Consider the following 13,079-nt stretch of genomic DNA (forward strand, 5'->3'; position numbering starts at 1 on the left):
AGATTTTCGACATGGTTGGCGTGACAAATCTCGACCATTGGCGAAACTCAAGTGCTCATTTCGATGTGTGAGACTGTTTTGACTTGTCAATTGTCATTACCTCCTCTCAGCGCAATTTTTGCAGCACTTCGACCCCATTCTTGGTCGTACTCGGAGCCATCCGATCTCGATGGCGTGACCTTGTTGGCTCGTGCAGAGTAGGAATCTGGAAGCCTTGGCAGTTGGTCTATGGAAGCTGACGTCTGGAATCTGACGTCTGTTTGGGGTGAGGAAGCCGGATTGGTATCCCAGCAACCAAAGCTTCTGTTGCCGACTGGCAATGTCAGATCGAATCTGAAACTGCTCCCTGTGTTTGCGGCCGACCCTGTTGCTCACCCCACGCGACTTCACGCTATTTACACCTACAAGTGCAGTGTCTGCTGCACGGGTAGACTTTAGCCTCCACTGTTTGACAGAGTTCGCATACGTATATATTCCGAGTGGCAGGCAGAACGGCGAATGTGTATTGTGTTCGCCGGTACGTGCGGTAATCCCATCTCCGTAGCCCTTCAATGGAGCTACGCTGAGACATTCTCCTCAACCTGAACTTCTTACACTTCCAATTGCTTGCACCTCCCCGGTACGACGAATCTTGAGGTACTTCAACGCCGCTTGAGCTCCACTATCCTGGTAGAACAGTGTTGCTCCTCCATCGCCATCCTCACCATCGCTGTCGTCGTCGTACCAAGCGTGCAACTTGGTGCTGTCTGCAGGCGTTGCTTCGGATAGTACGTGAAAGCTTGTGAACCCGCGATCAGAAGCTGAGATGGCGCATACGAGGGTACCGGTGATGCTCTGATAGAAGACGTAATCTGTTCGGGTAGAAGCTTGGTCGTTGCAGGCAGTGATCGATGAACTGTTCGCAACGAGAGGATCGGTCGAGGAAGATGAGCCAGCTAGTTTTCTGTTAGATCATGATTCATCCCTGGCTTTTGTTTGTGTGTGCAGAAGCATGATCGTGAGCGCTCTTTCTCGCCTCTGATCCTTGAACTGAGAGGTCAACTTACTCTGCCACCATCCCTCGACCTCTGTGCCCCAGCCCAGAGCCCATTGAGCTAGGTAGCCGGTCGTACTATTCCGGACGTACAGCCGTGCCAAATCGTTCAAGCTGGTGGCTCCCACGCCGCTGTTCGGATCACTCTGGTTCAGGAAGCTGAATTTGGCAAACCCATTCCATGACGCCACCGCATAATCATTATCGCTGCCCATACCCAGTTCTCGAACTCCTTGGGCGGGTGTTGCAGAGCCTGTCGTAGTGACATGTCAGTGAGAACTGAGAGTATGACTGGGTAAGGTGCATCTCTACCGTAGTATACTCGAATCGTGACTGGATCTTCGCCGAAGCCAGGATATAGGTTCACCTGGAGCGCAGATGTACCTGGTTGTGTGCCATCGTTTGAGAGAACACTGATCGGCTCGGACCATTGCTCGGGAGAAGTGGACGTGCGGTTAGTCATCATGATCTCGCCATCGTTATCTGTGTAGAAGACCAGAGCCTATGCAAAGTATGAGCGGATGATCGCTCTGATCGCCAGTACAACCAAAAACTTGCCACACTTACGTAAGATGTGCCGTATAGCGTTATGCTCGAAGCCGCTATGGCTGTTCCAGGTGCCGCGCCTTGTGTCGCAATTGCGCTTTGCACATGCCAGTCCGTGTCATTGGCCATCCGGCTCTCAATGATCGAGCCATTCTCGGCTTGGTAATAGGCGAAGACAGCACTCGAAGCCGTTACGGTGGCGAGGCCACCTCCGTCGCGAATGACCAGCGGCGACACAGAGCTGTTCCCTTGCCTGTAACACTGTCAGTCACCATTGCAAAGGTATCAAGCGGTCAACCTTTACGTCTTGTCTCCGCTGCCTCCGCTCGACTTCGCTCCTAGCACGGCTCCAACAACGATGGCTACGATCACTAACACAGTCAAGATGACCGCAATCGCGATGACGGTCCGCCTCCGGAGCCCACAGTAGGTCTTGGACTTCCGCGTCCCCGGCTCTTGAGACCAAGCGGGGATATGGCCATCGTCTGTTTCCTGTCCTGGTTTACTGTCGATGTATGTAGATCCGTAGTATGGCTCTGGGCTGTGGTGAGAGTGTCGAGAAGGTGTACGGGAGAGGTAAGTCGGAAGTACTTCGGGTGCGGCTGCTTCTCTATCAAAAGTCGGCTCAAGGCCTGCCTGTTCGACACGATTCGTGTCCGAGGCGTTGCTGACCTCCATACCCTCCAAGGCCGTGTACCTGATGGAATTGTGCGATGGTCCTCCCAGGAGAGCCATCAGATGGGAAAGCGTGTAACATGTGAACGTTTTGAAAGAGATCGCAGACCTACCGGCTGGGAAAGCAGTGATGGTGTCAACCCGTCATCTGCTCCTTCTCCAGAGGATGGGCAACAGTGACGAGAATGCGACCTGGAGCTGCGCCCCAATCAATGCATCGGCGGCTGTGCACGACGAATAGCATCTGGCCGCGAAACCAACTGCAGACTGTTATGCAGCCACGCGCACAAACTGGGCAATCTGGCGTGTCTGGCTCTTAGCGAGTGTATGAGTATTGGTCCTTCGGCGGAAAACCCCCGGAGCTGTGCATGTGATGCATTTTGAAGGAAGACAACTGAGTCGCCACGGCATCTCCACGCGGGCTGCACTTGTCAATGTGGTCAACAGAGTTCGCCTGCTACGCGACAAATGCGTTTCTCTGGCAGGCGCTCTATTCGGGTGCAGAGGTCTTCCGAGCTTGAGTTCTTCGTTCTGTTTCCGAGGTTGCATAAGCGCGCATGTCAGCCACCGCCAGGTTGATCCTTCCCGCAGGACCAGGGCGGCTATGGTCGAGCGTTCTCCAACACGTTCGAGAACACAGCTGCAATGCAACTAGAACACTGAACAGGCACTGAGCCAGCGATACCGCGGAGATCTAATTCTTCCGCAGCCCTTGACCTGGGAGCAGCGTCTGCATCAGGCGGTAGGTGAGATTCCGTCCTAGATGCGGCCAGAATCCCGTTGTGTTGGTCCAGTCGTGGCGAAGATCGCGACAAGAGCAGGTACAGGGTCATGAACAGAGTGCGTGAGAATGCTTAAAAGATACCGCACATCCGGTATGCGGCCGTAGAGTAGCTTGGCGATGCATGGGAAGAACATGAAGACGTGATGTCAGATTTGAGAGTTGTGTTGGAAGTCGCGCTTTGACTTTCCGGGGCTTCGACCACGTCTTGGCGCGTCGCCGTTCACAGCTTCTTGAGCATGCTGTACTCTATAATCAACACGACATGCGATAACATATCCCGGAGAACAAGAACCGAACCCGATGAAAGGTTATCATGCCCATATGCATCGAATGCCGTTATCCGGTCACCACATTATACACAACCTACAGCAAAGCCGATGACAAAGCGCTGGGCAAGGGTGTACGCTTGACACAGTGTCCGCGATGTAAGCGCTTCGCGGATAAATATGTTGAGCATGATTTCGTCGTGCTTTTCATCGACTTGGTCTTGATCAAGCCGCAGGTGTGTACCACGACTGCAAATTCAGCGGATATGGCAAGTTGTTCGAATACTGAGATTTGACCTAGGTCTACAGACATCTGCTATTCAATCGACTTGGCAGAGAAGATGGGCGATTCGATGTGAGCAGCAGACGTGGGATATGCATATTCTGAAAAAGAGCAGCTGACATTATGAAAGCCCTCGATCATCCGCTTGGGAATCCTACTACTGCTATTCGACGTCTACCTGACTTGGGCACGGATCGAGAAGGCCACATCAGACTCGCCTTCTCTACCACTGTCGCCGCCACCACCACTTCCCCCATTCCCGTCAGGCACAGCAAATGATTCGTCCTTGACAGGGAACAGCACTTCCGATGGACTTGATGCCAGCAGCCCTCTAGCTGCTCAGCCGATCCTGGTGCAGTACATCTTCTTCCTGGTGCTGTGCACGCTGGAGTCCGCGTCATTCCACTTACCAATACGAGCTTTGCTGTCAACACGTCTGCCACGGCCGCTGTCTTCACTGGTTCCGCACTATCCACATCCGGCTCTAATCAGCACTGCGTTACTGGTATCTAGTTTCACGAAACTGTTTCCGCTCATGCTTCTGGTGTGGAACTATGATCTACCAAGCAGCGCAAGTGCTGTCTCGTGGGCCGTCATCATCAACAACGTGGCAGCTCTGGAAATTTTGCTTGATTGTGGGTATGTGAGAGCTGCGGGTCTAGCTGCTGTTGGAGCTGTATGCCGAGCAAGTATAGGATGGGTATGTCTCTTCCTCTACCATCCTCTCTTTCTTCGCTGACCCATCTCACAGTGCATCTTGCGCGCAGTCGGCGTAGGTGGAGGCGTTGCTGCTGCAGGAGTAGTCGAGACTGGCGACCTTATAGAGGTATGGCGCACGCTCATGGAGACAGTTGGGCTGGGATAGTGCAGCGATATTCATACACTTGGTATCACAGTACACATTTCTATTCTCCCAGTTTGCCGTCCCGCGCAGCGCGCATGCTCCTTCTGTCATGATGATGCCTGCCTTTCCCTTCTCACGAAGTACAAGTACGTGCTCTTTGCCCAAACGCCCCGAAACGCCTCGCCATGCCGAATCATGTCTGCTTTCCCAGCTCAAAACCTCTGGTTTGGCTCAACTTCTAATCGGAGATCGCTTCGCTCGGGTACGATGAGAGGATGCCATTGCGCGAGGAAAGTGATTGCTGTTGTCGCTGTCAGCGCATGATGCCAGGACCGTGGTCTGTGATTGCCGTGCATACCCCACATGAGCCAACAACTCGCTGTTGACAGAATTATTGTTGACCGCCAGACACTGTATCCAGGATGTTAGCTACTGTGCGCAGCGATGGGAGTGCGGCTGCTTCTGCGACGTACGTTTGGTTCTCGCCCTTCGGACTGAAGAACCAGGCTGCAAGGCCGATCACCACGACCACGATGATGCTGATGATGAGACTCCAGCTAGCGAGTATGTTAGCCCGAGTCTCGTCGGTGCCGCAGTATGCTTACCCGTTCGCCATGTTGTATTGTGTTGACGTATTGTTAGACCGGCGGATGATGTATGGAGACGCCTGCAAGTCGAGGTGGGTGGAGCTCGGGGGCGAATCAGGTTCAAGCTTGGCGGAAACTGTTTCGGGAGGATCTGACTTCACTTCACTTCTCATGCTGCTTGCCTCTGCCACGCCATCAATTTGCAATGGTCTACCTGCTCTGTTCATTCGATCTTGTTCACAGACTGCGGCTGCCATAGTCATCTATCTGATGCCGTCCAACTTGGACAAGTGCGCTCCATCATTCCGTCATTGCTGGCGCTCTTCGTGGATCTCGTAGTCATTTGCGAGACACCTGATCATCTTCCAGCTTTCTGCATATCTTTCGGTTGTCCAATCTCAACATCGCCATTCAGCATGGACTTGACACTGGGACGATACGCCACTCTAGTGCCCGATCCTCTTCGGCGCGGTCTTGCGCGCAATGGGTACCTCGTCAGGCTCACGGCCGCTCTTCATGTTCTGCACATCAGCCTCGCTGACCACACGTCTCTTGCAAAAGCCAAGCCCTTCGTAAGCAACACCTGTATGCTTCCTGTTGTGATGGTAACGGAACCCAGAAATCGCCTTGAAGAAGCCGTTGCGTGAAGATGCGTTGATCCCGCACTCTGCGCAGGACACCTCGACCCAGACGTCGTCGATAAGAAGCACTGTAGGGAACTTCTTATGGACGTTTTGGAGTGCGGCAGTGTGACTGTCGCGACGGGCGTGCTTTCTACGAGCGCCGTCATTGTCGCTGCAGCTCGCATCAAAGTCTTCGTCATCTGGATTGCTGAACACGGAGGCTTCCTTCTCGGACTGTGTGGCATCGTCTTCCTGGCTCGCAGACTCATTTCCAGCCTCGTTGTCAATCGTACGCGAAATGCTCCTTCTCTTGGTCTCCAGTCCCAGAAGCGGATCGTCCTCGTCGACATTGACAGATTCTCCTCGCATCAAGGCTGCCTTCTTCTTCTCGATATTTGCAAGCTTTGTACCAACATCTTCACGCTTCTGCTTCTTGTCCTCAGCTTCTTGCTCCAGCAATCGGCAGGCAATGTAGTTTTCTTCGATGCCAATTCGCAACATTCGATCTTGCTCTTGCAGAATGCCTTCGAATATCTCCAGCTCTGTCCAAGGTTAGCGCATAGGAAGAGCTCTGGGGCGAACGGACATACTGTGGACATTTGCGCTGAAATCCCTCCATTTCGTGGCCATTGCGGCAGAGTTGTGCTTGGAAAAGGATTGGTCTGACAAGGAGCTACTCGCAGTTCGCACCTCGCCACCAGCCTGAAGTAGAAGAAGTTAGTACAACCGGCCGCGTCTTGCTGCTATGTACATCTGATGGCTCGTTGGCTGTTTGCGGCACGGTGGACGTGGCAGTCGAAGCAAGAATTTGCAGCAGGCGACAAAAGAGCTCGTCGAGGGCCCCGCACAGACTTGCGTCAGAGCGCGACTTGGAGTCGAGCAACGCTTCGAGGGTGCTCGCTTACTGAGGTGAGTTCCTCCCTGGCGGTGCATATTCTGCAGCCAACATTCCCTGAAAAGTCTGGATGGCGTGCGGGCTTATCGTCCGACGTGTAGCAGAAGCATCACTACGAACGATCATATCGCACTGAAGGCTTCCAGTTGCCACTGGAGGCGCCGATGATCGTGTCGGCGTTGTTTGTTGTTTGTGGCGCGCACGGACGCTTCGACGCGCTTGAAGTCGCCCTCAGGCAACAAGTCTGAACTGCAGATATCCGCTGCTCTCACTGTCTGCTCACTTTATACACAGCGCCAACCCACTCTGACCGACATGGCCGGTTGGCTCAAGTCCAAGGAGGAGCTGATCGCGGAGCAAAAGCAACTTGCAGCCGCCACGGCAGAGGTCAACCGTCAGCTGCTGGAACGAGCTGAAGTCGACAAAATTCGCGCGCAACTTGCAGAACTCGAAGACAAGCAGCGCAACGTCCCCGGTGAGATCGACAAGGTGCGATTGTCGCAAGCTGCAGAGGAAAAGAAAATCCATGCTGCGCATGATGCCAAACGCGACCTCCTTACCGCAGCTGAAGGCCACGTCCGAACCGCGGAGACAGTGGTCGAAGACCATGAGAAACAGTTGAAAGCAGCTCAGCTCAACCTGGACGCTCTCAAGTCTTGTGCCGACGAATTGAACCTCAACCTGGACACCCTTAAGTCTCATGTCGAGGAACTGAAGAGCGACATGGTAGCGGACAGACTACAGGTGCGCAACGCTCTTCACGAGCTGAACGAGGCTACACAGTCCAAAATCAACAGCTTGAACTCCGTTCAGATCGAGCTTGCACAGAAGAGGGAGGAGCTCCAGCAGCTCGATCCAGAGTTCAGTGCCGAGTCAGTGACAAATGAAAGTTCAAGCTCATCAGAGACTGCGCAGCCACATCCAAAAGAAGCAGAGCACTTGATCGAGATGGAGACTGCCGCTCAACAGGCGACGCACAACGCGGAGATGATGCCTGGCGAGGCCATGGTGACTCAATCGACGGCTACAGCTCAAGCTACTCCTGACTCCACCTCGAGGAAGCCCATCGTGGGGCGAACGACTTCGCATACTGATGCATCCGCTCGCCGCAGCCTCATTTCGACCTGCAATGCCGATACATCTCCACCGTTCTTCACTTGCGATACTCCCGCGCGAGAGGTGATTCCTTCGTCAAGACCTCGCTCGCCGCGTCCTCCTGTTCATACGCCAGCCGCCACGAACGGCGGTAATCTCAACTCTGATTCGGACGCGCAACAGTCGCAATCTACTACGAACTCGCATTTGCCGCAAAATTCCGAGGAGACTGGCAATACGAGATCTGAGTCTCAGACTGACCCTCTGCCTCAGCCTCGTACTCGCAACCGCGAGTCTGTGTCCGCCTTGACGCAGGAAAAGTTGGCTCTGAAGAGCGAATACGCAGATTTACGTGCGGCTTTGAAAGGAACGAGCGGGGCTCGATCTACCGCCAAATCACAGTCAACTCCGAAGCCACCAGTATTCGCCAAAGCAGCAGACGAATCCACGAGTACAGACAAGGAGAAACGCAAGTCTGCTGGTAGTGACCAGAAGCCTTCCACAGTTTACGGTGAAGAGGTACATGAATGTTCGTTGAGCGAGGAGTTCCCAACAGTCATCTACATTCAGGAACCTGAGGATGTGCATGGCGCCTGGTGTGAACTCAGATGCTTTGTTTGTCACGCAAACACGTCTGTCGAGCAGCTTGAATTTTTCGCCAGCATTACGTCGTTCGTTCAGCACATCGCACGAAGCCATGGATCTTTTCCCCGCGAAGAAGTCGCTGCGGCATGTGTCAGACGCCAGTTCTCTGCAGATGACGTGAAGCGTCTCCTTGATGGCAAGCAGCCATTGAGAGGAGCTCCGATCAAGACGACCTTTGGAGAAGCCCACAGGCGAGCACTGAAGTTGGAGGATGGGATCATTGCGGATCCACATGATACTTCCTCAGACTCTGCGAGTCCGGATCAGCACAAAAACCAGGCAATGGAAGAGATGCAGGATGGTGCACACGAGAATCTTCGTGGTCGAAACGATGATGTTGGGAGCAGAGCGCGAGCTTTCCAGCCACTGATGCGCGGGAGCCGTGTTGTCGAGCTCGGTGATTCTGAAGATGAGTTGGCCACTCCTGCAGCTGCGAATGCCCATGCGAAAGCTTCAACATTCTTTCGAAAGGGTCAGTCGACGATAGCAGGGCCTACAACCCGCTCGCAGCCCACGTTGCAGTCGGAGTCTCCTGCGGAGCAAAATGTCGTTGGCAAGAAGACGCCAAATGGTTTGGGACAACCATTCATACCCTCACAGATCGGGCAACGTTCAAAGACAGCTGCTCCCAACGTCGGTGCTCCAGATACGGATGTAGAGGCGCGGAATATGGCGCCTCCGCGTAGCAGCAGCCTGTTCAGGGAGAGGGACAAAGATGTCGTCGGACTTTCATCTGCGATTGTCCCCACTCGCGAGAATTCGGGCTTCTTCAAGCCTTTTGCAAGCGGACAGAAGCGCTCTCACGGCGAGATGACACCTCCAAAGGAGCCGCGTCGCTCTGACATACTGCATCCCAATTTTACTGCAACCGCGCAGGTTCAGGGACAGTGGTGCATTATCAGCTGTCGGATATGCTCTGCCAATGCTGATTTCTATTCCAATGGTGGCTTTCGCTTCTTCCACGGCCTCGACGGGCTGTTCGACCACGCAAAGAAATCACATCCTCGTGTGCGTATTGACCGCAACGTGCTTTTCGACTTCGCGGAATCTCTCCCCGTCCCTCGTCGCTTTGTGGTGGGCGCGTCTCGTCTTGCCGATTTGGAGATCGTTCCGCACGCTGGCAACAAAGTCCGTGGCACTCCGCACAGCGACGCTGTCCCCGCGTGGAATACGAACATTCTTCATCGCGATTTTCCGACCACGGCGTACTTCGACGAGAACTGGTTCGAGATCAGTTGTCGTCTTTGTTCAGCCAATGCTGCAAGCCTGAGCAGCCCGTTCAAAGGCCTCATCGGCCTTGCAGCACATGTGAGATCTGTTCACAAAACGGTGACTGATTTCAATGATGTGCGAGCTTGGTGCGCGATGGCAGGACCGATCGACAATGATCTCGTTAAGCGATTGAGCCGACCGGGCTGGTCAGGGTCATACAAGATTGATCTGATCGTCGCAAGCTCTGCACAAGGCGAAAGCAGCTTTCGGGCACCCGTCGGTCGCACCTCCAGCGGTAGCTTCCGCCCAAGCAAGGAGCAAAGCAGAGATCCTCGTCTTCAAAACAGAATTGAGCACGCGGGAGAACACATGCAGGAAGAAGTCGTGCAGCACGCGGAGCGCAGTCCTCCTCATCACGCTCTTCAGAATTCAAATGGAGCTACGAAGAGACTAGGACAGCACTCAAACATGCCGCTTGGCTCTACTTCCGAAAAGCCCGCGTGGATCCGTAATTCGTCTGCGTCGCCAGAGCACAAGAAGAATAGGAGGGAAGTCGAAATAGAGTTCCGTAGTCGTTGAGTGAAAGAGAGGACTCTGCCGAAGACAAGATGCTACTGCGCAGTGTTCAGGAAAACAGAACGAGTGCAGAGCGGAATCAATGGTCGCAGGGGTGAACACACGAAGCATGAACGGAAGAATTGGAAGAATTGGGAAACTGCACCAGGTTGAAAAGTGTGACCAGCTTGTCAGCGACAGTTTGCAGCATCGAAAAGTTTTGTTTTAGAAGGTTGACAGCAACGCATTGCGGCATCGAAAAGTTTTTGTTTTGAGAAGATTAGCATGGCGGCTGCATCGCCGGAGTGCAGTGGAAGCAGCGAAGTGCAAAAGTCTCGGCCATAGACGGAGCAATGGAATCAACGCTTGAGAATGTACATGTGCCAGAAGTCCTCATTGCGCATCTCTTTACATGTTCATATGTAAATCTACTTGTGCTTCGCACTGAGACCTCTCGTGATTTCAAGTATGTCTAACGTGCAAAGCACCACGGCGCGGGTATCTTCAGCAATATAATCGTGCGCACATCCCAATGCCATAAGCGCTTGTGACCTCTTTGTATTCCCACACAAGGCCGTAAACACATTACTCATAACAAGGACCCCTATGCAAAGGCTCTTCAATGCCACGTCTGTCTCAATCCTCTGCCTTGCCTCCCTTCTTTTTCTCCTCCTCTTTCAACTTCTTCCGCTCCTGCCAATCCGTAAAAATGACATCCTCCACATAAAACTCGCTCACATGCTCAAAATCTCTTGGTCCATACATTAATTCCTCATAACTCAGACCTCTCCTCACCAGAATTTCTTTTCTCTTTGGCTTAGCAGCAGATGTAATGCCGTCTCTCTTGTGCTCCTCTCGTCGTACAAACTCGCTTCTTGGTACCCTACGCATCCGATGATTAACACCATCATTGATGATTTTCGGATCGATGTTCATCACTGGAAGTGATTCCTCGTGATCGGTGTTCGGACCAGCGGGTGCTCCAACCATGGTAACAGCTGGAGCAAGGAGCAGGAGTCTCCTCACTTCCAGCAGTAACGGTAACAGTCACAGTCACAGTCCCATTCGCCGTACTGTTTCCTGCAGCCGCAGCCAAAGCAGCTTTCATCGCATCAGCATTAGCTTTGGCTTTCGCGTCCTGTTCCTCTTTCAATTTCTGCGCGACAGCCTTCTCCTCTGCACCACTCCCGTCTCCTTCTCTCACGGGCCATTTATCGTGTACTTCGGGTGTGAAACTGATCTTTGCGTATTCGCGGATGAGTTTTCGGAAGTAGCAACTCGTTGCGGCGCGGGTGAGGTATTTCCCTCGGAAGGTGTTTATGGAGTTCTTTCGGATCAAGTCTGCTTCGTCCGGGTGGTCGATGTAGTATTGGACCTTCTCTTCCAAGTCGCTCCAGTCTCGTTTCGCCGGAATATAATTCTGCTTTGGACCGCTGGGGACGAGAAGGTGGTAGTAATGTGTCGTCCATACGAGATCGTGGACAATGGGCAGGCTATCGCAATTCAAGAGGAAGCTCAAGCGGCCAGAGTACGAGATACCTTCGGTGTGGATGGCATATCGGTAAGCGCAGAACTGATCAACAGTGAGTTGATGTTCATGGGTGAGAGACATCCAATCGATCTGTTCAACCGCAGCCCATGTCGCATTGCGCGTGATATTCAGTAATGCATCACGAATCTCCGGATTCACCCATCTTGAGCCGCGCCAGACCGCCTGCGGAATCTTATCTTCGAGAGGCGAATCATATTGTGAAGCGCGAAATCGCGCGTCATGGTATGCCCCCACTTTGCGGTCCCCGAGTGAGTACATGTCGAAATTGGGCATGAGGAACAGGCGCTCGCCAAATTTTCGTCGGTTCTCGTCGGCGTTCTCCTTTTTCACGCGAGTCCAGGCCCATGTCGTAGTTGTGTCCGAGTCTGTTGGGAGGTCGAGGAAGTCCGGCAGACTGACAGTAAACTCCACAGTCGGTAGCATTTCGCCGCCTGCGGTTGCACTTTCGACAGCGCGATGCAGCATGTTTGTCAGAGCGTGGGCACGCTCTGCTCCGCCCATCTGCATGTAGGCTTTCGTTGAGTTGATGATGCGGAGCTCATTGCGGTGTATCAGAAATCGGATAGACCCCATCGGATTGTCCCAAGTGTCCTCTGGGGTGATTTTGTGTTTAAGGTCGCGGAAATATTTTGTCGCGCGGTCAATCTCGTAGTAGAGATCGGGGAACGCGATGTCGCATTGCTCCACCGACAACGCATCTCGATATCCATCATCGAAGTGTTGCTCAGCTGGACTCTTCTCATCCTTCCACTCGAAATGCGGCAATGTCGCAGGTGATAGGGCTGTGTTGCTTTCGGCTTGTGTCGTCTGAACCGGAGCTGAGGTGTCCCACTTCTCAGCCGAGGAATCGCTCCTGGCAATGCTGTTATAGAGAAGAAAGCATTGCGCCACAACGAGCACCGAGAGGAAATAACTCAGTCGCTTCCATGAGAATAATTTTGCGCCCGTAGGCTCCATGGTTTCTGCTGTCAGTACATTCGGTACCTTATCCATGTGAAACGGGCAGTAACAAAAGACAAAACAGAGATTGCAAAGATGAAGTCGACGAGGAAGCTGGAAACTAGCGTAGAGTTACACTTACGAGGCCCACTAGGCAGTTCTTGGCTTGGAGTGGAAGTGTGGTGCTGTGTGGCGGGAGCCGCGAACTGGCAAGTCCATCGATCATCACGGAGTCTTCCGCTCTTGCTCCTCATCGGTTCCAGGCTTCCAGCTGTGCCTCTTCCTTCAACAACGCCTTTCCACAGCATGTTCGTATTCAGACTTGGAGGTGGTGATATTCGGCTATATCGGGACCTGGCTGAATTTGTGATCTGGGGTCGTTGTTCGATTTGATGTCATCACTGCGGCCGCACCCTCCGCTCATCCCTCGAACTTGGTTCCGAGACCGTTTCCGGTAGTGCAAAAGATCCCTACTTCTCTATGATCTCAGATGGATCTATGGAACAAGGACTGCCTGGACTCGATGTCAGCAATCGGATAACTTG

The 13,079-nt window shown here is 53.2% G+C and overlaps 6 protein-coding genes across 6 annotated transcripts; 2 read left to right on the forward strand and 4 right to left on the reverse strand.

Annotated features, from left to right (window-relative positions):
- Window positions 1-576: 576 nt before the first annotated feature.
- RHO25_005710 (uncharacterized protein) lies at window positions 577-2,314 on the reverse strand (the record flags this gene model as incomplete). The annotated part of the gene is made up of 5 exons (XM_023596591.2): window positions 577-851; window positions 1,047-1,286; window positions 1,346-1,535; window positions 1,601-1,832; window positions 1,884-2,314. The coding sequence occupies 5 exons, from the start codon at window positions 2,312-2,314 to the stop codon at window positions 577-579; spliced, it is 1,368 nt and encodes a 455-aa protein (XP_023452722.2).
- A 1,037-nt stretch (window positions 2,315-3,351) lies between these two features.
- RHO25_005711 (uncharacterized protein) lies at window positions 3,352-4,452 on the forward strand (the record flags this gene model as incomplete). The annotated part of the gene is made up of 4 exons (XM_023596592.2): window positions 3,352-3,540; window positions 3,606-3,659; window positions 3,718-4,287; window positions 4,339-4,452. The coding sequence occupies 4 exons, from the start codon at window positions 3,352-3,354 to the stop codon at window positions 4,450-4,452; spliced, it is 927 nt and encodes a 308-aa protein (XP_023452727.1).
- A 191-nt stretch (window positions 4,453-4,643) lies between these two features.
- Window positions 4,644-5,047, reverse strand: RHO25_005712 (uncharacterized protein; the record flags this gene model as incomplete). Its single annotated transcript, XM_023596593.2, has 4 exons — window positions 4,644-4,732; window positions 4,790-4,842; window positions 4,905-4,988; window positions 5,037-5,047. 4 exons carry the CDS (start codon window positions 5,045-5,047, stop codon window positions 4,644-4,646), a joined length of 237 nt encoding a protein of 78 aa, XP_023452728.1.
- Window positions 5,048-5,464: 417 nt separating this feature from the next.
- On the reverse strand, window positions 5,465-6,271 carry RHO25_005713 (uncharacterized protein; the record flags this gene model as incomplete). Its single annotated transcript, XM_023596594.1, has 2 exons — window positions 5,465-6,183; window positions 6,232-6,271. The coding sequence occupies 2 exons, from the start codon at window positions 6,269-6,271 to the stop codon at window positions 5,465-5,467; spliced, it is 759 nt and encodes a 252-aa protein (XP_023451948.1).
- Window positions 6,272-6,851: 580 nt separating this feature from the next.
- On the forward strand, window positions 6,852-10,067 carry RHO25_005714 (uncharacterized protein; the record flags this gene model as incomplete). The annotated part of the gene is made up of 1 exon (XM_023596595.1): window positions 6,852-10,067. The coding sequence occupies one exon, from the start codon at window positions 6,852-6,854 to the stop codon at window positions 10,065-10,067; it is 3,216 nt and encodes a 1,071-aa protein (XP_023451947.1).
- Window positions 10,068-10,679: 612 nt separating this feature from the next.
- Window positions 10,680-12,588, reverse strand: RHO25_005715 (uncharacterized protein; the record flags this gene model as incomplete). Its single annotated transcript, XM_023596596.2, has 2 exons — window positions 10,680-11,041; window positions 11,118-12,588. The coding sequence occupies 2 exons, from the start codon at window positions 12,586-12,588 to the stop codon at window positions 10,680-10,682; spliced, it is 1,833 nt and encodes a 610-aa protein (XP_023451946.1).
- Window positions 12,589-13,079: the final 491 nt, after the last annotated feature.

The sequence above is a fragment of the Cercospora beticola genome, chromosome 4, assembly GCF_033473495.1.
Source record: "Cercospora beticola chromosome 4, complete sequence".
In the NCBI taxonomy this organism is placed as follows: Eukaryota; Fungi; Ascomycota; class Dothideomycetes; order Mycosphaerellales; family Mycosphaerellaceae; genus Cercospora; species Cercospora beticola.